This window comes from Podarcis muralis, chromosome 14 (assembly GCF_964188315.1).
Source record: "Podarcis muralis chromosome 14, rPodMur119.hap1.1, whole genome shotgun sequence".
NCBI classification, from domain to species: Eukaryota; Metazoa; Chordata; class Lepidosauria; order Squamata; family Lacertidae; genus Podarcis; species Podarcis muralis.
Genome location: NC_135668.1, coordinates 10,198,138 through 10,224,581, shown reverse-complemented (window position 1 = coordinate 10,224,581; position 26,444 = coordinate 10,198,138). Strand labels below are relative to the sequence as shown.

At 38.4% G+C, this 26,444-nt stretch overlaps 1 protein-coding gene across 9 annotated transcripts in view; it reads left to right on the top strand.

The window, feature by feature from the left end:
- MYO9A (myosin IXA) overlaps positions 1 to 26,444 on the top strand; it is a 177,518-nt gene that overhangs the window by 39,005 nt on the left and 112,069 nt on the right. For 8 of the 9 annotated variants that reach the window (XM_077918918.1, XM_077918914.1, XM_077918916.1 and 5 more), the window contains 7 exons: positions 6,913 to 7,007; positions 10,168 to 10,230; positions 10,981 to 11,080; positions 13,064 to 13,120; positions 15,256 to 15,353; positions 17,147 to 17,273; positions 25,581 to 25,670. In XM_077918918.1, the coding sequence (XP_077775044.1) occupies positions 6,913 to 7,007; positions 10,168 to 10,230; positions 10,981 to 11,080; positions 13,064 to 13,120; positions 15,256 to 15,353; positions 17,147 to 17,273; positions 25,581 to 25,670 (630 nt within the window). The remainder of the gene's footprint in view (positions 1 to 6,912; positions 7,008 to 10,167; positions 10,231 to 10,980; positions 11,081 to 13,063; positions 13,121 to 15,255; positions 15,354 to 17,146; positions 17,274 to 25,580; positions 25,671 to 26,444) is intronic. The other variant, XM_077918913.1, reaches the window with a different exon arrangement.

Genomic DNA, 26,444 nt, shown 5'->3' with positions numbered 1-26,444 from the left:
ACTATGAACAGGATCTGGCAGTCATGCTTTATCCTACTCACAAATCTTTTCTGGAAAACCCTTATGGACTATGTTGTATTATAATGTCTTCCATGTATATTCGTCATATGTATTCATCATGTGTATTTGTCACTGAGAATCATGGCATTCCAAAACATAGTGTTGGAATTGACTGAGTTTGTGGTACGTGTCTTGAAAAATGAGACTTCTGAACTTAAATTTGTTAGAAATAACTTCTGGTTTTTTCTCTCCTAATACCTCAGGTAATTAAATAAACATAATTCTAAAAGGTCAGAAGTGAAGCACTGATATTACTGCAAATGGGTTTGCAGTCCCCATTGTTAGTGTTTCAACAAAGGGAAAACTTAATATTAAGAGGAGAGTGCGAGAAGTGGGTAATAATGCCACCACACGCTTATTCCTGGATCAGTTCAGAGTTGCTCCTTCTACTGCTTCCTTCCTCTTTGTAAAGAGGAATGAAAGGTTTTGTTTGTTTAAGAGATTGCTTACCCACCCTTCACCATCAGGCAGCTTACAATAATATAACCATACAGTATTAAAAGTCAATAAAACAAACCAAAGAATTTGCATCAGACAACAGAGGTGGCCTCATAACAATCACACAAGTCTTGTCAAAGGCCCAGGTACAGAGGTGCATTTGAAAACCATATAATAAAGATATTTAACACACCTAAATGGGGAGGGAGTTCCACATTTTTGAGAGCTGCCACAGAGAGTTTTTAAAGTACTGTATAAATGTTTTAAATGAATATATTGCATGTTATGAATGCTGCAATCTGATTTGGGAACTCTAGTAAAAAACAAACCAGGACACAAATCTAGTAAGTAGCAAATCTTGCTTGCTCTGCTTCCAGATTTTGGGAAGGAGATGGGGTGGTGGTGGTTCTAGGTCTAGGACCTTGCCAGAGCTTCATGCCTCATTCCCAAAGCCCGGCTCCTTGTTTACCTGGCTTAAACCGGCACCACAAGGGCTGGGGGAGGACATCAGCAGTGTTCGAAATTAGACAGGCACATTTTGCATCTGACTATCAGCCACTTGCAACCAAGGGAAGATGCTTGGGTGCCATGATGGCACCTGGCATCTCCATCTGGTGGTGCATTGACTGTTTTAACACACTAATACCAGATCCTGTAGAATTCTAGCAGTTATATTTTATCTGCACAATCAGAATGAATTTCAGGAATCAAAATGTGCTTTCTGTGCAGCCTGAGCAGAAGCAGTGAACAACGTTATAGTTAATTGTTGTAGCTTGTCTTCACTTCCCCACCCCACTGCCTTGCTCACATTTGTGAAGAATATTCCTACGTTATGAATGGTCCATGTCACCATTAAGAAAAAGAGGTAGGAATAGGCCAATATATATGTGGACTGTCCTTGGATAAAGTGATTTTTCTTCTTTAAGTTCTCAAAGTTCTTAACCTAACTCAAGGTTATCATCTGAACTAGCCAGATGTTTAACTGATAATCACAATCAGTGTTCAAAACTGCCATTGTTCTAGGCACATTTTGCAACCGAGAATTTCATTAGGGCGAGCAGTTTCTGAAATCTGGGTGCAGTATTTCAGATTTAAACTGCAGAGTGGAAGGAAAGGAGGACCTTTTTATGCCTCCCCACTTCTGGCTACCCTCTGAAAACTGGGGAAGAGACCCTTTTAAGAATATTAGGAGGATGGGCAGGGGAAGGACTAGACCATGTGAAAAATGAACCTAGTATTTTAGCTGCAGTTCATTCATTTTCAGCTTTGTATTCTTGTTATTAAAAAGTGTGCTTAGACATTCCATTGTTGTTCGCATAACCTAGGTTTAAGGCGCCATTCAGCTCCTAGCTTTCATGTCTCAGTTCCTAACACTGATTACAGTCAGTCCATAATTTGAAAAATAAGATTTTGGAGCCGTCTTGCCCAACTAGGCATTCTGTTTTGGCCACTGTAACTTTGGCTTAAGGATCCATTTGGCTCCTAGCTTTTATATAGCATTTTCTAACAGTGGCAAATGTTGATGTTGCACACGATGGCATATAGAACGTAAAACACGCTCTGACCTTTCCCTACATCGGGAATATATTTTAGTTTATTACTACTGGAAGTCAGTTAAGGTGCATTACACTGCAACAGTGATATTCACCAGGAAATTGCCAAGAGCTGCTTTGGATCTTGGAAATGTTTGGAAGTCTGAAGGTGTGATAGCTCTAAAAATGTATTTTTAAGCAAAATTCCTCTGACATCTGCTCTTCGTTATTTCCCTCCCTTATACTCAATCATAACTGAGAGTGAACCTCTCCTTTCTTCACTTCCACTCTCCCCTTCCCCCATTCATGTCAGCAATTTTCCTACCCAGTCATACTTGCCAAGTATTTTGTTGCTCTTACCCTCCTCTGTTTCTAGCCTGCTGTTTTGCCCCATGCCCATCCCGCCCCCCCCCCGCCCCCCGTTGTGATCCTCCCTTAATCTGGGTCTCGGCTACTAATTTTCTTTATGCAGTCCTGTTTCACAGCCCTCTTCCTCACATTTTAGAATGAAATTACTTTTGGTGGGACTTTCCCTTTCTGTCATCCAAGCTCCAGCTGTGCTGCTTCCTAGCCAGTTTGCTTGACAGTGCTCTGATTCAGCATCTCATGCTTTCCCATTTGTCTAGGGATTTAGGGAATTCTTTGTGCTATCAAAATAATATGAAAATGCAGTGTCTGGTAGGTAGCATCTGTTTCAGTCAGTTCCAGCTATTTATGGAGAAGCAATGGACTTTCTTCAATGCTCTTTTATATTTAGATTGATTTAGCCAAGTGTCTAAAAGAAGAAAACACTCATTTATTCTTTGGTAAAACAATAAGCATTCAATAAGCAATCATTGTGACAACTGGCATTTGAAATCTGCCAAAGACAATAAACTCTTCTCTGAGAAGACTCATTCTTTCTCTACATGAATCAACTGGATTAACATATGAAATTCCCTGAGCTGTATACGTATAGTGACAAAGCTAATATTCATTCCACTAATTAAAGATACTCAGAATTTCTCAGAAACCTATTAACTACTCAAGAGCCAGTGGTGATCAACTGTGATTTGCGGTGTCTGATATTTTGAGGGCGATTTCATATGCCATTTCTTCCTGTCCATGTTTTATGTGCATACATTTCTTTTCTGCTCAACAGCACCCGAGACAACATATACTATTAAAAATGACAACTAAATGACAACAGCGGTCATACTAATGCATGTGGGATGGGGAATGATTATTATACAACAATAATAACTTTAGCAGTGAGCTAAACATAGAGTGAATTCAGCAGCAATTTATGCAGCCATAAGCACTAAGAGCAGCAAAGGAGCCATTCTAACTACAAGTATGATACTGTCTGCAATGTAGTATCTCCAACAGTCAGTCAAAGCCCTTTACTATAAGAATTTATTGTATTGGCATGTGGACAGAATGCTGTCAGAGAAGAGGCCAGATAGGTTTCCTTTGAAAATTTAAAAATGACAATTCATACATTTACAGTGACCAAAATGGTTATTTGCCCAAAATGGGAATATTTCATGCCACTGTCTATTGGTTGCTGGTTAAAGGCTGGGAAGTGGCATATGGTGAAACTAACTTTGTTAAAAATAGAGAAGGCAAACAAAGAAAAATTAAAAATAAAATTTATTGGAATAATAAAATGCAATATCAGATTAATCATGCTCTTTACTTGGAGACGTGCAGATATTGCTGCTACAATACAGCATATATTTTTGTTTGTAGGATTTCTTTTCTACCCTTCCCTATAAGGTCACGGGGCAGGCTATGCCAAGCAATGGATACAATTTTGAAATCAACACTTAATAGCACATCAAATATGCCATTTTAGACAGAGAATAGAACAACTTCTGCTTAAGCAGTCCAAGAACTCTAGCTGGATTGTTTCCCACAATTGTAGTGACAGCAACCCATGCTCAGGAGCACCAAGTGGCCACTCAGTTTTATGTGGCTTCGTGTGACAGAGTTGATCTGACTCCAGTACAGAATGATACAGCTTGAGGAACTATAATTCAAATAGTGTCCCAAGTGTTTGTTCCTTGGTATAAGGCAAGTAGCGGTGGAGAGGGATCATGTGCCTCCTCCATGCCATTTCTTGGTATTCCCACTAGGATTTTCTATTGCTCAGACCAGTTGAGCATAAAGGTGCTTAGATGTGTCTAACTCTCTTCTCTCACTCCTTAATTCCTCCCTATTCCTTTAATCAAGTTTCTTTGATGTTCAGTCCATCTTCTCTCAGCTCTAATTAACAACTAAGAATATTATTATGAGCCAGCCTTGCAAGTACAAGGCATAATATACAGTGGTACCTCGGGTTACATATGCTTCAAGTTACCGACTCCGCTAACCCAGAAATAGTACCTTGGGTTAAGAACTTTGCTTCAGGATGAGAACAGAAATCGTGCTCTGGCAACGCGGCGGCAGCAGGAGGCCCCATTAGCTAAAGTGGTGCTTCAAATTAAGAACAGTTTCAGGTTAAGAACGGACCTCCGGAACGAATTAAGTACTTAACCTGAGGTACCACTGTATACATGTGTAGATAAGAGAAAACGTGGAAAAAGAATAACCGATGTGCTTTAGTGCTATTGTATCGTGAGTAAGATATTCTCTGACTTTCCATAAGATTTGAAACTTGTTTTAAAAGCTTTGAACTGTACATTATATTTTTAAAAAATTATCCTCATTCTAAATATTCTTTTGGATAATATGCTTGTGTTGTTGATTCCATTATATTTGAAGTTCTAGCCAGTGTGCCTATCAAAAGTGATAACAACAAATGGATTAAAGCTGGGTCTGTTGACTACAGCTGTATTTGTGTTCTGGGGTTTCTTTTATGTTATCATTCCAAATCTTTAAGAGGATATATCTTTTATGTCAGGCATGTTGTCACTTGTCATCTTTTTACAGCGGAGTTGCATTTCTATATAGATTTCTAGGGGTGGAGAGAAGAGGTGCTTAGTAAACATCCATTTAATGAGCATGTTACTGTTGCCAAATTAAACTCTGTCTTGGTATTTTGGTTTTAGATATGCTGGGTTGGATTTTAGCTTACATCTACCACATTCAACAAATAGAAGTTAAGAAGAACTTTTTATATCCTATCCAACTGTAATCATGCTGCTTAGGGTGGTTTTTAATCATTTAATAACATTTAATAATACTAAAGTAATAAAGAACCATACCACAAAATAATAATGGTATCAAACCTAAATGTTTGAGGACTGATCTATTTTCTCAACCCATGGGATGCCCTCGTGTTGCACCCTATAATAATGTAGCATCTTTTGAGTGGAAAGTTCATAACAAGAAATCACCATTTTCCTACTGCAGTTAAGTACAGTACACAAATCTCTAGGTTATCAGATGTGCTGCCATCTACAAGATTTTTATATTATAATCTCATTTTGATGCTTTTAAAATATTGCTTGGGTTTCCATTCACTGCCAAATACATGCACCCATATAGAACTACACAGTCTTCTATTCATATGGCACATAATTGTGATAGAATCCGTTGGTGTGAGATCAGTTGCTAATGCTGTAAGAGTAGCCTTAGTAAAATTTGGGTTGGCATGCTTTCTGATTCTTGCCCGCATACTGTACAATATAGAGTTAGAGTTATTACAGTTAGCATTTTTACAGCTGCTGTCCTTGGTACCTCAATCTGAGGAGCTGGCATTGTTAGGCACTGAGTGACGCAAGGCATGCTTTTTGAAAAATTCAGACAATTATAAATCTATTGTAGTATTGTAGCCCCTGGTCTGCTGGGATGCCAACTGGCAATGGAAGCATCCTGATCAAATAACAGGGCATCTTGCTAAAGGGAAGTCATGGAAACAAAAGTTTTAAACTAATTTGTTGCATAGGTAGTATTTGATTTCCAGTTTCATTAGGAATAGTCACTAGGATATTTGAAGATACATGACTGAGTATTGTTCCTAACATTCAGTAGTTTATGTGGATGAATTTTGACTTATGGCTTATATACGAGAAAACAGACTCAAACAGTGGTGATGACTGCCTTCCGGAATGCCCCCCCCCACCCCAATTATCTGAGAGCTGCTGACTGTTGAGTGCTTCCCTTGTTTTTCATCTAGGCTTTCCCTGTACTGTACCTTTCTGCTGTGTTATCTATGATGTTGGTTTCTGTTTTAGATTGTTTTGGTATTTATTTTACCTTTACTAGTTTGAGTTCATTTAATGTAAGCTGTTTAAAGATATTATTAAATAAATGAACTTCAAATAATCTACAACCAATGTTTTAGTCTGGTATGTAAATCCAGTCACAAACCTTGTCAATTTGCAGACATGGATTTAACAAACTTAAAAACCAGTTGTTCATTAGCTTGCTATAAGAGTAAAATCCTCTTTGCACTGTGTTTCACCCTGTACAATTCAAAACCAGATGCGTACTGGAATCTTTATGGACAACCAGTAAGCATGCTAGTAAGGCAAAATACTGAATTCTGGAAAAGTGAATATTTTACTCTTTAAATTTCAATAAATAACTGACAAAAGGATAAAACTCTGTGGGTAGCAGTAATTTTATTCCTATGCAATATTGAACTGAAGGGTGAATTACATAGAACTGTAGACTCAGATTAAATGATTCTCCCACAGCCTACTGTTTTAAGCACTGATTTTATTTTGGGCAGATGTACTTATGAGTGCAATTTAAGTTATTAGAATAAAAATGTATGTGCTGCCTTTCTACCAAAGAATGAAAGTTTAAAATTAGTAATATCTGAATTCTTATATTATTATTTTTAATCTCCCCCCTCTAATTTCATACTGGAAGCCACATATTAAAAGCAAGTCTAGGATGTGCAAATTGTTGAGCCATTTCTCAGTTCTTTTATATCTCTTTATTTCGGCAGGCATTTGGGAATGCAAAGACAGCACACAATAACAACTCAAGTCGCTTTGGCAAGTTTATCCAAGTGAATTATCAGGAGACTGGCACTGTCCGAGGGTAAGTAGCAATGAGCAGTGACTTAAGGAACTTTAAGCATGAATGGGTTGCAGCTGTTGGTATTTGTGGATGCCTGATGGGAATGTTAAACATCCCATGTACCGTAAATCTGATCCCAGTTACTTGCCTGTGCCATATAGGACAAATAATTGACTTGACACAGGTATATTCTGTTAAGGAAGCGTTAACTTCCCACATTCTTTTAACTATAACACTGTTACTGTATAATCACAAGGGAGTTACAAATGCTAAATCTCTAAAACTTGCATTCTCTTTATTTACTGATATAAGAAATTGCTGAACAAAGTCCGTTGTCCACTTAGGAATCAGCACAAATCTTTGTCTGAACTTCAGAGGGATTTGGCTCAGGCTTGGAGTGCACATATCTTCCACAACTGGTGCAAATATTTTGCCAAGTCAGCTTGAATTTTATGAAAGCAAAAGGAGCACCAATTTAAGAGATTTGCACTTAAACCAGAGACCAAATTGCTCTGGGTTGTTTTCATTCTTGCTTTTAATAAACAATTTGAATCCAGTCTATTAATGTGAGAATTGAAAGTCTGTTCTAAGCTACAGCTGTTGTACTTTATATTTTAATGTCTCATGTCCTTTGTTTGCCTGACTTGGAGCTCTATCAATCTGTAAAGTCTGAGAATTGTTGAAGCTAGAGAAGGCTTCCGTAGCAGCCCGACGCATCCTATTATTTTTGGACTGTAGATTTTCAGTTTCTGAATGGCTTTGTCCAGTCTGATGTATGTGCTGCAGTTGAGCTATTTGGAATCTTTTAGTTCCGTTTAATTAAGCTCTGCTTTCTTGACTAAGGCTATAAAAGGAAGGGCAGAGTTTCCTCTTGTCTCAGTTCTTCCTTGTTTAAAGTGTGGTGTTGCTTTTCCTTGTCAGTGATTGCCCAGTAAAGAGTCATGCTATAAGCTTTTATAATGTATGCTAGTCTGTGATATTTTTCTTATTTGACTGAGTAGGAAGGAATTTTAAAAGGGGCAAGATGTAAATATCCTATTTTGATGGATACACACTGTGTTAGGGAGAGTCAACTGTTCTGCTATCACATCAAGCACTATGAAATGTGTATAGTTAGGACTCCCAACTTGTATTTGTTGAGATGTGAAGATGACTCCATAGATGCTTATCTTCAGTACCATGAGAAGTTGTAGTGCCGTAATTTTGACTCTTAAGGAAGTTATGAGTACCAGACCTTTTTCTTTGGTTCACAATATATTTATTGAGTTTTGCTCAATAAATAATATATTTATTGAGTTGACAAAGAAAAGCTTTTCACTGGGCTTGGGGTTTATTTAGGGTTTTTTTGAAGGGTGCTTGTATTCAAGAAACTTGTGCTTCTACCAATCCTTCTGCAAAGCACATATTTGACTCCCTCATGTCTGTTAGTCATACTAAGCAATCATGAGTATTACTTTACATATTTCCCGTTGGGTAATAAAACTACTGTTCATGAGCAACTGTTGTCAAGCAAAGAAAAGGGAAATGAATCCAAATTTTGTCATCATCCATTAAGTAACAACACACATGAGAGTGATCAACATGTTAATTCTAGTGAGTGCCAACAATCAAGTTAAGTCAGGATCTAGCTTAGTTTTGAAAGTTCCCTTACTTTTCTCATCTCGTTTTTCACTATGAATTTCAAAAGAATAGGCTTATCACAATTTAGGCCTTGTTTCCCAACATCTTCTGAATATATCAAAATGCCTGCTTCACAAAAATTGGATTGCCTTATACAATTAAGATATTATCTCCAGTGTTAATGCAGTAACATTGATATATAGACACAGAAATATTACTGCAGAGGCTGCAAAGGTGTTTTTGTGTGTGTGTACAGGATTAACCTAATACACCATCTCTGGTGAGAAGGTTGATTTTTGTTTTAATGGGCTGAGCAGAACAGAGATGGAACAGTGGAAATTAGCAGTATAATATGAGCTTGTAGACGGGAGGTGAGGTAGCGTTCTGCAACAATCTAGGTTGGAGACTAGTTTCTTTACTTTGTTATTTCTGAAATATATATTAAAAAAGACCAAGTATTTTATCACTTGGTCCCACAAATGATCTTCAGAGCACCCATTCCTGCAACCGTTTGCCCTCGTTTCTTCAACATAACACAAAAAAGAGCTTTGCTTCTTGCAGCAAAACCTGCTATCATGGTAGAAAGGAGTGCTATATTCCAGTGATCACTGCAGGCCAGTACCGTGAGGTATTATCTGTTGCTACATGCGTACTTGACAATATAGTAGCATTCTTTTTCTAAAAATTGATTGTTATGTAGCCATTTGAACAGGAGCATTTCATACTGCGTTTTTGGAATGCATTCTCCAGTCTATGGGTCTGTTCAGCAGAGTTCAGGGAGATTCCGTATTATAGATACAAAACCTTTCCATTGTACTTGATGTTTCCCCCCCATGGTGTGGGGAGCAGGAAAGGGAGCAGGAGGAAGGCCTCATCCACGGTAGAATCCTGAGAGTCAAGTAACTGAAGACATGTTAAAATTGCCAAAACTGTAATGGAAGTCATGATCAAAATCATGCTCAAGTTTATACTCATCTCCCTGCCCTTTGCACAAAGATTCAATTTAGGATTTGAATACCATTATTTCAAAGAAAAGTGAAAAGATTTTGGGCTACCATAGTTCAGGAAAAAAACGTTAAGTAAGGGAAGGACATACAAAATGTAGAGAAATTTGAACGGTTTGGAAAAAATGGAGACACTTTCCTGCCACATACATTCAACACAACATGCAAATAAATTTATGAATTCTGTTACTGCAGGATATTCTTGCCCTTTGTTTTATTACCTTACTCTAGTGCTTGTGAGTTCTTTTTCTGAAGAAGGAATGCGGAGCTGCAGCTTAACTGCTCCAGAAAGTTCATAGACATTCAGCTAGGAAAGTTTGGTTAGAATGAAAAAAGAAAAATAGAATCCATTTTTCTAGAGGTTTTAGTGTGTGGTGATATCTAAATGTACCTATGACATTTTTCTTCCATGTTCAGACTTTTCTATCAAATAGTAACATTCAGATGATTATATCCTCATCAGTCTATGCAATGACCAGACCTGTTACTTTTTAAAAAGAGAAAGGTATAAAAATCAAACTATTCTCAGGCTTAACTAATATTCTTGTTTCCTCTAGAGCTTATGTTGAAAAATATCTACTGGAAAAGTCAAGGCTTGTCTATCAGGAACATAATGAGAGGTGAGTACTGAATCTAAAGTACTGCTGGGAATGGGGCGGAGATAAAGAAAGGTAAACCAAAATAATGATTAAAATAAAGTACAATTATAATTATTTCTAAGTTTTATATGCATGTATTTTGTGTTTTGATATATATGATGTTAGATTAATCTGTCATGATTAATACTGACAGCAGTTCATGCCCTGGGTTTGAGAATTTGCTCATACAACACTATTCCTGTCTTGAAACCCAGGCTTAGAGGAAGGAAAAGGACAAGAGCAGCTATGAACTCATACATTGGTACAATCCCATTAAGCCATACTTTGGATTGCTGTGCCATGCAAACCAAGCAGTAAATTACCAATGGTTAGTTTTTCATCAGCTTAGCTTCCAGTTGTAGGCTTCCGGAGAGGAGATAGTGGTCTCTTTGGTTCTTAGTGCATTTTGCTGCTATGCTGAACTAAGACATGGCTGAACCTAGGCTTGTGATTTAGCAGTCTCTAGACAAAGCGTGAGCTGTAAGAAAGATTTGCCCTATGTTTTATAACTCATGGTTTATTGGGGAGAGCTAGATGAAATGTGAAGCCAAACCATGTTCTTGCTTATCCATCATTTGATTTAGCAGTACAAGCAAACTGGATGTCTATGTATTTGATTTGTCAAAAAAATAAAAATAAAATACTAGCATTATTCATACTTCCAATGATTCTTGCTAACATTTTTGTATTGATGGTGATGGGACTTTTAACACCGTTTTTATTTGTTGCCAGGAACTACCATGTATTTTATTACCTTCTGGCAGGAGCAAGTGAAGAAGAGAAATCAGCATTTCATCTTAAACAGCCTGATGAATATCATTATCTTAATCAGGTGGGAATATACCAAGCAGTTTTTAACTGAATGTATATATTTGTCCCTAGAGCAATGAACCACTGTTCTGGTGCTGATGTTTGAAAACTAATTTTATTCTTACCTGTGCATGGATGTCCTAGCACAATAAATTTGTAGGTTTGGAGAATGCAACTAAGTAAGAAACAATGTTTTCAAAGCACTTTTTTCTTGCCTTAAGTGGCCTATAGAAAATATAATGTGTTTTTTGGATTGCAGTTTTCCTAAAGAACATGAATGATTTTCTAATTAATAAACAACTAATAACATTCATCTGGAAAACCATATTATGATATTTCTACTGAAGAGGAGACAAATCCATTTACAAATGTTGCATGATTTTTGCCATCCTTCCTGATAGCATGATCTGTTTGTACTTTAACAAATAAGGCTAACCCAAGTCCATTAATTCCAACTATGGTTAAAGAATTGAAATTTTTGGGGGAGGGGTACTACATCTCATACTAATATGCCATAGCACTTATATAATTTGTTTCCTTTAGGATGCAAGGGTAGCTGATGCAATAGAACAGAGATGGCAGAAGGGAAGAATAGTTCTGGTGATGGCAGGACACTCTCTGCCAGTGCTCCATTAGAATTTCCCAATACAGTGTTTAAGGCTGAATCCTAAATATAAGGCTGAAAATATATAGTGTTCATATAATTGCAAAACAACATGGATCTTCAAGCTTGAGATCATGTGGGATCATTGCAAAAGGTTTCTCTTCAAGGGTTTAGCTATTTAAAAGGAAAAAAATTATTATTCTGACTGAGGAGTGAGGACATATCCCTCTTTATATAGCATAAGCTGGAGCTAGTTATAAAACATCAAGCAACATTTCATACAAGCTTGCTGTAGATTTCTTTTAGGATTTGGTTAATCATTACAATAGTATATCTGTTACTGTGGTTAACAAAATAATTTTTATTTATGTGGCAGAATGTTCCAGGTTCTGCCTTCAAAAGCAGTTCTGATAAAAATGAAAATATAGTGTGGCAGTTCTAGCGCTTTGAGGACTAAATGTTCAGAAGGGCTTCCTTTGCTGAAGCTAAGTAATGTAGGTACTATCCTCCAGGTTGAGGAAATGTCTCGTTAATATGCCCAGTGTGTAACATCCTATAATGAAAACGAGGGAGAACCTCTGGATGTACACACTGAGCACATTAACATTGCATGACCTCAGTCTGGAGGATAGTACTAACAACACTTGAGCAAATGAAGCCCTTTTGAACATTCCATCCTCAAAAAGCTAGAACTGCCACCTTGGAAATAGCATATTTTCATCAAAACAGCTGATAAAAATGGAAGCCAAAATATTTTGCTACACAAGTAAAATCTGTTTTGTTAATCACAGTAGTGTGTGTGTGTGGTGTGGTGTGGTGTAGTGTATTGGGGGTTACTATGGTATGTTTGCAAAAACCCTTAAATATTACAGATGCTTCTTGATAAAAGAACTGAGTCTGAGCAATCGTGATAGATTTGTGTGGAAGAAAAATCTTCCAGCTCACATGCTTGTTGTAGGAAATAAATGCAATGTATACGACGTAGCACGCTTAGTGTTGTAAAAATTCTAAAGCATCTTAAATTGTACTCCTTTCTCCTTCTAAATTGTCACTTTGTGACAATATTCCCAGTTGCAATATGACTCAATTGTTAGATCCAAACTTAATGAGCATAGCTGCAGTGTTTGGCAGCCAATAGAAGTGGATTTCTAAGTTTAATTGTAAGGTTAGATAGGCTTCTTTTGTAACATGAAAACGTAGCATGATGTATGTGCATTCTCATATCAGATTTCATAAGGTAAGGAGAAATGGAGAAGGCGGATCCTAGCCATCATTTTCTAAAATGGGAATGCTTGTAGCTTAATGGTTTTAAATAAATGCTTAACTTCCTGTCTGTAAAAGTGGGAAGAGATAGTGGCATGGGATTTGGAATGCTACTTACCCAATCTGCCTTACTTTCAGATGACAAAGAAACCCCCCAAACAGAGCTGGGATGACTGTTACTATGAGTCTGAGCCGGTCAGTACAAGTACATCCATCCATTCTGGGTTACTGGTGACAGACATTTCACTCACTCTGGCTTTGCACCAAATTGTAGGGCAAATACAAAACCATTTCCATTTGATTACTGGCAACACAATTTCTGTGTCCTCATTGGTTTGGTAGATTATTTGTGGTGGTATACTAATGTTTTATGTGTATAATTTTTGTATAGGGTTATTTAGATAGGTTTTGTTAAGTAGTTGGATGATGTTATTATGTATATGAGACACTGCAAAAAGGCATAATATATAGATGATAAAATTATATTCTACGAGCAAGAGAGAGAGAAGAGAGAGTATGCAATGAAGCTTTTGCCTGGATTAAACTATTCAGGATAATTTTTGATATAGCATATTCTGGGTTTTTTAAAGCATAAATATAGTGAATATTAATTCATTAAACTAGTGTAATCTTTTCTGTTTTCATGGTCTACACCAGATTATTCTGTGGGCAATTACAGATTTTTTTTTATCAAGCAATTTAGTTAAAGGTTCAGTCATCTGAAACGAAGAGGTTTACTGCCATGTTTGTTTACAATGGCCAAAAAAGTGAAAGGGTCTTCCCACTCTTGTGTGAACTCAGATTATTGTATTTAAATTGCGGGTTTTGTCTGTCTTGATATCACTCCATGTTAATCTTACCTCAGAGAGCATGGCTGTTCTAATTGCATGGTTAACAATTCTAACTTGGATTTACAATTTCCCCCTTAATATCATTCAGGCAAATTTATTCTTGAGTGTTATGTTTGATTGTAAGAAGGTTCACAAACGAAATTTAGGCATTTTAAATTTACTTAATTTCTATTAGTTTTATTGGTTTATTCTTCCCCCTCAGAAAAAAAGCTGTAAGTACAAAGTGGTTCAATAATGTAGCAAAAATCTTGAATATTTATTTCATGTGAATGTTTATTTCCTGTCTCTTTTATTTATTTTGATGATTTATGTACTGCTTAATTTACAGACATCTCTAAGCAGCGTAGATGACCAATGATTTAGATTTGTCTAGTCAACAGATTTATTGCAGAAAACATAGTTTGAATATTCTCCTATAGCTTGCCTGAAGCGATTATGAACACATTGGTAATAGCTTACTTAAGCAGAGTGATGTGGGATACTTGCCCATCTTGAGCAGCTGAACTTTACTTTTTGGTATGGCAGACTAGACTGAAATTTTCAGAATCTGATAAATTAAAGTGGCTACACTTCAGAGGTTAATACTGTGTTAGTAAATGCTGCTATTACTGCTAATCCACTCTCCAATATGTTGATGCTATTCTGCTAATATTTAATTTGCTGTTTCCACATGCCTACAAGCTGTCCCTAGATAGATTTCCACTTGCCCCCTTTTCCTATCTGTACCCTACTGTCCCAGCCATTCCTGGTTAGGACTCCCACTTCCTAATACACTTCTATATCCTCTCACATATTCAAAGAGCTTCCTTCTGGCACCCAGTGAACTGGGTCCTATTTTTCACCTGTTCCCTAAGCAATCAACTCTGACATGTGTTCTTGTCACATAGAGAGGGATCTCAATCACTTTTGAGCTGCTTGCTGCTCTCTTGTAGACCTAGTGGGGGTCTGCAGAATTGCTGAGACCATAAAAACAATAACTTATGCCATATTTGGAAAATAATATTGAGGGATTAAATTCTATATTTGGGAATAATAATTGTTCAAAGAGGGAGTGAAAATGAACTCTTGTTCTGGAAGCAGAACAAAATGTTTGGGTATTTGTGAACAGATGGAAGATTTTTCCTGCAGATTTGTCAAGTAATTTTATAGAACTCAAAAATCAATTTATTCATCTTTACACAAATATAATCCATGAGTGCAGACAGCAGGCAGTTTTGGCTTTCTATTTTAAAATGTAGATCATGCTCTCTGCAGAGTGGAACTTGATTATTTTGCAGTAATGGAGGGCCTAGACTACATTTACTGTCCAAAGAATGAGGTCATTTTTTAATTCAGGAGAAGGTGCCTTTGGTGGTGGGGAGTGATGCAGGCAACTTTTTCTCCACTGTCTTTTGCATAGTGTTTTCATGGGTGGGTCCTTCCTTTCCTTCTTGATGCCCATCTCTTCTAATAATTGCTCCTCATATTTGGCCTCAATAGGATTGCTTCTCTGTTGAAGGGGAAGATCTGAAGCATGACTTTGAGCGTTTGCAGCTAGCTATGGAGATGGTGGGCTTCCTTCCCAAGACTCGCAAGCAGTAAGTTGATGTTCCTTATAACAGTGCATTATTAAATCGTGGACTGGTGTTGTGAATGCTGCAGCATGTGTATTTGATTGATGCTCAGCCAACACTTTCTGAAGTTTTTACATGATTGAATGAGTTGCAGTCATAATACTGTGCATCTGTCAGGGCTTTTAGGAGCAGAAAGCCATTGAAGTCAGCCAGTGCCATTACTGTTTTAAAAATGTTAGTGTGGATAAGCTCCAACAGAACTCTGTATGAATTACTATTGCTTTGGTTATAAACAACTTTATTTTTGTAGCTTGCTTGGGATCTCTGGGCTTGAGTAGGCTAAAAATCCCAAACACAGACCCCAATACATATTATATAGCTATACTTAGATTGCTTGATAATTAGTTAATTGTACATGTCACTAAATCAGTAGGTTGCTAAATGACCACAGAAACATTCAGAACAGATTTGCTTAATAACATTTTGTTTGTTTTCGTATCATTTGTCCCTTTATTTTTTAAATATTTATGCCTCATAGCCAGACACTGGAGAGGCCTGTCAGGAGTAAACATGGACCAATGGTATCGAATTGTATGGGAATTGGCTTTACTAGAAAAGCCAACCAATAAACTGAAACTGACACGGGGACAAATAGAAGAGGACACCTTCACTCCAGTATGGCTCCCCTTTATCACATACACAGCCCAACAAGACAGCAACAAGAATCCACCAACAGCATACGAATCAATCTGGCTTACCTGACCCAACAAGCCTCCCCCCCCTCACAAATGCAAACAAGCCCCACTGCAGCCAACCACAGACAATCAACCACACCCTGCCCCCCAATACCTCTCACTACCAAGGAAATGTAATAAACAAATAGAAAGAGAACATACCTAGTTGACACTGACACAAAACCCCTCACGTACACTATACAAAATAATATAAGTTTCACCCCCCCCCACTCTTCTTCCCCAACCTTATACTGTACTCAACTTTAATGTCTCACAACAAATGCAACTTATTCTTAAGAAAGACTGTACAGTGGTACCTCTGGTTACAAACCTAATTTGTTCCGGGGGTCTGTTCTTAAGCCGAAACCGTTCTTAACCTGAGGTGTGCTTTCGCTAATGGGGCCTCCTGCTGCCGCCGTGCCACTGGCACGCAATTTCTTTTCTCATCCTGGGGCAAAGTTCTTAACCCGAGGTACTACTTCCGGGTTAGCGGAGTCTGTAACCCAAAGTGTTTGTAACCTGAGGTACCACTGTATAACCTGAAAAAAGAGACCAGACCTGTACTTTTGTAAATCAAGAATATCTTATACAGTGGTACCTTGGGTTACAGACGCTTCAGGTTACAGACTCTGCTAACTCAGAAATAGTACCTCGGGTTAAGAACTTTGCTTCAGGATGAGGACAGAAATCCAGCGGCAGCGGGAGGCCCCATTAGCTAAAGTGGTACCTCAGGTTAAGAGCATTTTCAGGTTAAGAATGGACCTCCAGAACAGATTAAGTTCTTAACCCGAGGTACCACTGCATATCAGCTTGTCCATTTATAAGTAATCTTAATATAATATCTAACAGATCCTAGTAAATCAGGAAAAGCTGTGGCATTGTATTATTAGGTGTAGTACTGAATATATTTGCCTAACAGCGATAAATGCAACACCTTATATCTGACAATATGCCAGAATATTGAAATACTGTTTAATAAAGTCTGGCATACAAAGTCACAGAGCCCAATATGTAGTGAAATGTTGGTAACATTTCATTTTGTGAAGAAAAAGAAAGAGAAAATGTGTTGTTTTATGCCCATAGGATTTTTTCCATTTTGTCTGCAATACTGCACTTGGGTAATATCTGTTACAAGAAGAAAACCTACCGAGATGATTCCATAGATATCTGTAATCCCGAAGTCCTTCCTATTGTCTCAGAACTGCTAGAGGTAAGCCATGAAACTTTGACATGATTTACCCAGTTCTTCCCTTTCTTTCAACTTGGGTATTTTTGGAGGTGGGGCTGGGGAGAAGCTCAGCCTCTTAAAAATATATTATTGATAGTGAAACTATTCGTTTTGGTAGTTTGGTTCATTGGTCTTCAACTGGTGGGTCAGTACCCACTGCCAGGTCGCAGCCTGATCTAAGGTGGGTTGCAATAGCAACACTATCATCAGCACCATCCAGCTATATGAAAAGAGAGTTCCATTGCCATGTTGCTACTGCCGCACTCTGATGACCTTGTCTCTAGTTACCAGCTCCTTATCTGAGGGGTGGGGACAAGGCAGGGTTCTGGAGTGGATTTGAGTTTCTAAGATGTATATTTTAAACCACACTTCATGGTGGGAGAAAGGAGGTGCTTATAACACTACTTGCCTTAATTTTGAAGTTGTCATCAGAGGCACCTGTGAATAAATGAATCAAATGAATGTAAAGCTTTCTTTTTTAAAAAAAAACCCAAAAACCCCACACCATACTTAAAATAAGGCAGACTAGTGCAGTTCTCCCATACTTTTATAATAGTTTTTGACTTTGATCACTTTCAGTTTTTACTTCCTACTGACTTAATATGATTTCTCGCAAAATGCTCATCTACAATAAGTTAGGTTTGTAGTAAGTTTCATTAGCATCTCTGGAGTGTCTTCTGCAAGCGTTACAACTGAAATAGCATTGTGTAATTTCTAAAAGTGCATCAGATATGTACTTTTCCCCATGTTTCTTTTTCATACAACTGGAGTATAATAAAATCAGTGCAGGTCAGGTGGGCCAAAATTCAGAATGAGCTCAGGCTTGCAAGAGAGGTTAAAAAATAAAAAGAAAGGTTTATTCAATTATGTTCAAAGCAAGAGGAAGAACAAGCAGGTAAGTAGGTCCTTTGCTTGGAGAAGACAGAGGAATACTCTTGGGAACAGAGGAGGTGGGACTGCTCAACACCTACTTTGCCTCTGTCTTCAATGAAAAGGAAAGCAGTGCCTAACCTGGTGATAACAGAATAAATGATGCAGGGAAGGAACTGAAGCCCAAGATAGGAAAAGAGGTGGTAAGGGAACACCTAGCTATTTTAAATGAATTCAGATCTCCAGGGCCTGATGAGCTGCACCCAAGGAGTTTACAGATGTAATCTCAGAGCTTCTGTCTGTAATCTTTGAGAATTTTGGGAGAATAGGTGAAGTCCCTGCTGAGTGGAGGCGGACAAATGCTGTCCCCACCTTCAAAAGTGGGGGAAAGGAAGACACAGCTTGACATCAATACCAGTAATGGTCCTAGAACAGATAATTAAGCAGTCAGTCTGTGAACTATTAGAAAAGAATGTTGTGATTACGAAGACCCAGCATTGGTTTCTCAAAAACAAGTTTACAGAGCTTTGACATGAATGTAACAATTGTCCTACATTTTGTCTCACAGGAACTATCTAGCATACAGAAATCTGTTGTCTTTGAGCCTTGAGGTTCTATACAGATTTATACATTCATTCATTCATTTATTCATTCATTCATTTTTTAAAAACAAACCACCTTTCACCAGAATACATTCTAGGGCAGTTTGCAGAAATTAAAATACATAGCATGACTATATATAGCTCATAGCTCTCAATAGTTCTACCCTCTATGATTCTGTCTTATTTCCTTTTAGAGGTATCTAGGCCACTTGCCATTACTCACATAACACTTTTGTTTCTCCTTGCTGGTAGTTTGTTTTTATTTTGCACACATATATACCATCCTTTAACCAAATTGTTCCCAGGGTAGTTCATGTCAAGATACAAAGCAGTTTTAAGACTCAAAAAACTTTAAAAGCCAGGGAAAATAAATTGTTTTGGTGCCAGATAAACACTAATAAAGTGGGTACCAGGTGAGCCTCTTCAGTTAGGAAGCTTAATAGGCAGGGCACCACTACTCTTTCTGGAGAGCATTGGGCTCTTTGGTTGTACCAAGAAGTTAATGACACTTGACTTCCAGCATGCTCTTTGAAACAAGGGCAGAAGAGATAATTATTCTTAGCTCTTGGCCTGAGATTAGCTCTCCATTTGCTGCAATTCATCTGCTTTGTCTGAAACAGCATTGTCAGTTCTGGATAAGTAATCTTCAGTCTTTCTTGGCTTCCAACCAGCCTTTTGTATGAGTCTGGCTGCATGATCTCTGCTCTTCTGTCTGAGCTATTTTGACATTTATAGGTATCAGTATTCTTTTACTAGTCTTTAAAGTATAACTGGCCACAGCACTTCATTGCTACTTGACTTGTGGTAGATATCTCAGATCTACAACTGTGCTCATGTCCAGAAACAAATAGGATGCTTCATTTTTTCAACAGAATGTAGGAGTGCAGATTTTAAATATTTAAAATTTCCGAGGAAAAGGGAGCTTTAAATAATCAATGTAAGTCATATTTCCTATTTTGAAATTTGTATTCCTTTATAAATCTGACTTCCTGTTGCATTCAGCATCTGAAACCCAGTTTCTCATTCCACCTCCCTTAGAGGCATGATTGGGTGGGGACAAGAGTATAGGCCTTTGCAGTTAAAGCACCCAGACTATGGTACAATCTTCCCCATGGTCGTCCAACGTGCCTTGCCTCTGGTCTGTGCTGAGTTTCTTCTCTTGCTGCATTAATTTTTATTGTTGATTTTTATCAGCATTGCTTTTATGCATTCATTGGTTGTATAATTATACTTTTAATTGTGAGCTTTCTTGGAAACCCATAGTTCAAGATGAAAGGCAGAATTTAAATCCTGGTCAAGCATGCGTGGTAGTTGGTTGCTGTAACAAAACATATTGGTTTGCAACTAAGAATAGCTTTTATTCAACATAATTTATTCAATATAATCCAAAACATTTTGGTAATGCAGCCTTTTTCACTTGCAAAATTATGTCTGCTAAGAAACCCACAGATTTGTTTGAGCCTCTCTAAACAAGCCAAAGATATCAAACAAGATTGCTTACTTTAAAGCTAAGGATACTAAGTAAGCATACACTTACTTGGTATTTAGTCCAGTTCACCAAAAATGGGATTTTCTTCTGACTAACCTGAATAGAATTGGGCTGTAGAATTCAGGATCATACACAGAAACGGAATGTGTATTGTAGTTCTATGCGTGCAGATCCTGATTACAATCCTGGTAGGGTATACATTATGGTTTCTCCTGGATTACAGTGGTACCTCTGGTTACGTACTTAATTTGTTCCGAAGGTCCGTTCTTAACCTGAAACCGTTCTTAACCTGAGGTAACACTTTAGCTAATGGGGCCTCCTGCTGCCACCAGCACGCGATTTCTGTTCTCATCCTGAGGTAAAGTTATTAACCCGAGGTACTATTTCTGGGTTAGCAGAGTCTGTAACCTGAAGCGTCTGTAACCCGAGGTACCACTGTATTATTATGCATCTGGCTAGTTTTTGGCTCCAGTAGGAAGTGCAAAATAGCTACAATGCATCACATGTATAATTCTGAAATGCTTAATCTCTGGCAGTCAGACATTCCCCCTCAATGGCATTTTCCCTTACAGAGACAAGGAGAGCTGTATGTAACTAAGTTCTACACTGAAATTAATGGCCCTAAGTTAGCTGTGTATATTAATTTCAATTGATGTCAGGGCTGAAGTCTGATGCAGGTCAGCACGAAGAAGCAGAGGCAGTTGTCAGTGCTTTATTCAAGGAAACGGCATACAACTCAGCAACACTTCCCAGTAGGTCTTGCCCCTGCAGAGCAGTTGCCGGGACTGAACTCCCTGCCTTCCACCCCTTCTAAGGCTCTTCCTCTCCTGAATGTTTCCCATGCAGTCTCAAACTCTGTCTGCCCATCTCTGACCTCTGTTCCACTCTCCTCATTATCCTGTGTGTTCTTGGAGACCATGGGGAGCTTGTCACAGCAGGAGAGGGAAGACTCTCGGGAGCAGCCTCTTGACCTCCCTCCTCTGCTTCTGTCTCAAAGTCTAAACTTCTCCCTGTTACAGGTTCCTCCTCCTCACTAAACTTCCTTCAGTATCCAGCACCTCCTCCCAAGCTTCTCCCTCTGATCTCTCATTGGTTTCCCACCACCAATCCCTGGGTTCTGGACCTTCCTTCTCTGGGATTTGCCTTGGGGGTTCCCCGACTGGCACCTCCTCGTTGTCCAGCCAGCCCCTGACAATTGACCTATTTTAAGGACGACTACCATTGGATACAACCTAAAACCTTTACCTAAGCCTGTTTTACAGGACACCCATGAGCTTTGTCTGCCCTCGTGGTGTCCCTTTATATCCAATTTATGCTTGCAGTGGAAAACCAGGGAGAAAGGAGTCATCGCTCTTCAACACATCTGGGCAGCCTTCTTATGGACAAAGTGGGCTATAGCCCTGCCAAGGTTTTGAACCCTACCCCACCCCAAGGCATGGTCCAATCTTTCTCCTGTCACCCTCAATAATATTAACATGTTTCCAGTGACTGAGAGGCTTTAGTCCATCTTCTCTGCTTAGCTAGTCATAAATTTCACTGCTGGTAGATTTCCACCTTGCCTCCAAGCAGAAGAAGCAGTTATTTTAAAACCAAAGTTACTATATTGTCTAGAAATGGCTATGGAGGGTGGGCAGGAATATTATCCTGCTGTTTTCTCTCTCAGAAGCCATGCCTCCAGGCAGTGCATCAAACAAACTGGGAGATGAGCTGCTATGGAGGGTGGTTTGGTCACAGCCCTCTGTACACCATTGTGGCTGTTGTGCACATTATTCCCTTCTAGCAGAGGGTGAGTGTGAAGGGGGGGTTAACATTCTTGACCACAATGAGGCAGACGGCAGGGGAAGAGCTCTCCATACACGTTTCTTTGGTTGAGGTAAGTAAGTAAACAAAAAAGAAGTAAAATTTGTTCTTTCAGCTCATTCTGCTGCATATCTACTCCACCGCTAATATTTAATGTTGAATACAGCCATGTACTTGAGTTTCATTCATACTTCACTGTGTGTGGCATTTCTCAAATAACTGTGGACAAATCAGTTTGTGGTTCTTTCCTAAATTGGCAGGGTGTGGAGAAGGGTGACACATTGCTTCTTTCTACATGGCCACTTTAAGAATTGCAAGCCTTTCATATACTGTGAGAAAACACAGCATATGAATACTTCAGATAAGTGTTGAGAGCCGTTATTTGGGCTGGCAAAGGTTTAAAGTGCTTTAATTTGGAAAGCCGAGATTGCAATGGGTACATCTGTCAAATTGTTGTTTAAAAATAACCGAGTCTTGTTCAGCAAAGGAACTGAATGCTGCCAGACTGGTTTAATTTATTCCTTGCAATAGCAAATGTTGGCAATCATGCGCCTCTTATACAGACCTGAGATTTCATCCACATGTCATCACATTGAGTCTTGGTTTCCATGTTTCATCTATTCTCTAAAACAGAATATATAAGCAACTGGAATGTTATTTACTAGTAAAATATTTCACACATCTGATGGGGAGAACTATGTTGTGAAGAAATCTCACAATTTGAGTGCTCAGAGTGTTTACTTTTCAGGCGTGTTGGAAAGTTGTCTTAGCGCTTGTGAGTTGCAGAAAGCTTTGGCTTTAGTTCAGTTCTGCGTGGAGATCAAAAGAGGGGGGCCACTGTACCTGTGTTCACTGTACCTCTCCCTAGGGTGTGGTACAGTGCTGGAAAGGCTTGGGGGACGATATAGTGCTCTCACCCTCCGTTCCCTTTGTTATCACAACGTGCTTGTACATTTTACAGGTTTGGTTGGAACAAAATTCTAGACAAGTGAAAATAAGAATGTAAGGTAGTGCCTTGTTCAGTATCTGTCCATTTAGCCTGGTATTGCCACCTCTAGTTGGCAGAAGTTTTACATAGTGTCAGACAGAGGTCTATTCCTCATCTGCTGCCCGATCCTTTGAACTGGAGATGCCAGTGATTGAACCTGGGTCTTCTGCTTGCACAGCATGTGTTCTACCACCAATCTATGATCCCTCTCCATTTATGAGCTATGCATGAACTGGCTTTGGTTACAAAGATGTAATTGATAGCATTGTATAGGATTATTTATCAAGAATATTTTCCCCAAAGGGCAATATCCATATAGTACATTATGAATCGCATTGTGCAGGCTAGAACCATTCTTGCTGTGAAATGTGCAATCATTTAAAGTACTGTGTGTTCATATTGGCCTTTTTGCAAGGAAATCCAAGGTCAAAGGTTCAAGATATCTTCGAGCTGGAGCCAGTTTTTGTTTTGAAGTTGGAACTGACTTGGGATCATGAGAGGGAGGCCAACTATTCTGAGACTGTATTTTTCATTTTATTTTACTAGCCTGAAAGTGTTATGAAGGCAAGGTTTATAAATGGTGTCTTTTACAGATACTGTGTTAGAGGAATGTGAACTTGTGTCCAAGTGGAATGAAATGCTTTCAGTGAATCATAACACACACACGGGAGTTTAACCTCTCCAAGTAATACAACCCCACGTAACCATTTCTGCTTCAGACCTTTAGTATGCATTCCTTTTGTGTGTCAATAGCTTTTATAGTGTTAGGGATCCTTCTCTGCTTAGAGCTGTCATTTTGCCTTGCTTATGGTACTGTCATTTTCTCCATCTGCCTCAGATTGGCTCGCTTTTTTGCTTCACATCAGGAGGTCTGGATGTAATCATTAGGCAGAGTTTTACATAGGAGTCACTGTATGGAAAGCCACGAGCTCCCTGTGGAACACTGAACCCTCTGTATTGAAAGCATATCTCCTTTGTTTCCTTCTCTGGACTCGATTGAGACAAGGCACTTCTAAAGTCATGGAGCTTATTACTTCATTTTACAGGAAGGTAGTGGACTGTGTTCCCTGTTCTGCAGAACTTCCAGATACTTGTAGCATGCAGAGCACACTAGAAGCAGAATAGCCTTGTATGAAAGAGCTTTATTTGTGTGTGTGTGTGTGTGTGTGTGTGTGTGTGTGTGTGTGTAGGCAGATGAAGGCAACTTATGCATCAAGAATATTGGACTTCATGTCCTTTAAACTGACACTTCACACTTGTTTATAATGTTGTTTCTCACCAAAACTTTCATTAAACTAAAGGTAATCTAAATCCAGCCCTTCCTAACTAGGTGCCCTACACATCTGTTGGACTCCAAATCCCAACATCTGCATGGACAGTGTTCTGGGATGGTGGCATCTGTAGTCCAACAACATATGAAGGGGGCTAGGTTGGGAGAGGCTGGCCTGGTCAAACATAGTTTCCAAGAGTGGCCAGCCAGCTTGCAAGCAAGGTATGGAGTTGATGGCCATTCCTTGTTGTTCATTGACAACTTCTTTTAAGCAGAGGCTCTCCATATGACGGTTCCATTGCAATCTATCTATAGTCATTCACTATAGTAGCTGTTTTCTGTAGTCTTTATCTATACTTTTAACAACAACAACATGTGAGTTGGTGGCTGTCACCACAACTTGTAATGAAGTCTATAGTTATGTATTGTGCACAGTGCTTTTTTCTGGGGGGACGCATACCCCTAAACATTTTGTGAATCTAAGTTTGACCTCATTGAGAGGCAGTATTTCAATATGAATAGGAAAATGAGAGTACCCCTAAACATTTTTTTTTAGAAAAAAAGCACTGATTGTGCAAATATGTACTTTCTCCTGTCTGCTTTGAACCTCTTGCAAAACTGTCATTTTTAGGCGAATCAATTATTTGGGGGTCAGAGTGGGCTCACTCAGATGAGTTTTAGATGAGACATCAGTTAAAATCAATGTTTACCTATTCGCAAAACAATAACCTCATAGGTTATTGTGAAAATGAATAGAACTGTAAAGTACTTTGTATATTAAATACTGTATAAATGATTAATAAATACTAGGAGAATAAGTGTATATAAAACTTCTTAACAGGAAAAGGAAGTCTTTTATAACTACTTTAAGGAAAATCCTATGTTCAAAAGAAAGATTTCAGACTGCCTGAATCTGTAGTCCCTGGTCAAATGCAGGTCCTGTTTCATCAGTAGCATGGACTGGCCTTTGCTATGAAGTAGGAACCTTTCATGGGCCTAGGGGTAATGGAAATATTTGACCACACTAGAGAGCTATGGGGTTTTGTATAGCTTTAGCAACTGAAAGTAAGCTTTCAGATACTAGTGCAAAAGAGAATAATATAGAAATTAGGAAACAGGATGTAATATAGAGTTTATTTTGTGTTTTAATGTCAGGCTTATAATTTGAATAACACAGGTACTTGAGGCACACAGTCTAGTTCTTCTCCAAGTGTTAACCTTTATATGTTTGTAAAATTATGATTAATAGTGAATTTTCCCCCCTCTTTAGGTAAAAGAAGAAATGTTATTTGAAGCACTAGTTACAAGGAAGACAGTGACTGTGGGGGAGAAGCTTGTATTACCGTACAAACTGGCAGAGGTATGTGTAGCAGATGTCTTAAATTTGGGAAATTACATGAGATAGCCTAGGAAAATACATCTGCACAGTTTAGGTTCCTGGAAAATGTGGGGGTGGGGCATAGGTGGCAAGGCTTACAAATGTGTAAGCAAAGATAAGACCATCTTACAACTGAATCAAGAATGAATTCTAAATTCAAATCATACTGGGCATGAAAACAAACATGGAATATATTTACAGATTTCACTGTTGGCAACTGTGTGTATTTTATTTACCGTCACTACTGTTTAGCTGTTTGACTCCTCCTGCTATATTTTTCTAGACTTATTTCATCTTTTACCACAGTGTGTCTCCTTTAGCAAAATGTTCCAGTTATCCTTCTAGTCTGGGAAGTATGCATTACTAAGTTTCTGTTTCAGTTCTTTATCCTCAGCTGCTATACTGATAATTTTATAGTCATTTTAGGCATGTAAAAAGTGGACAAAGAAGCAACTTTAGAGTTCTTGATAAGCTGTCTTTAAAATTATGACTGTTTTCTGTTCTGAAGTGTAACCCTTGAATGTGTCTTAGTAATCCTGACCCCTGAAGGAAAACATATGAACTTACATTGTTTAGAATTCCAGTAATCTGAGGAATTCTGATTAATCCCTACATAAACTTCAAATAGGACCAGATGCTATTTGGACAGTTCCAATTTCCTATACATGTCATCGTGTTCAGCTGTATATTACTAAGAATAGGATGTAATATGGCAATATTGATCACCTTATCAGGTGTAATTTGGAACCAATAATG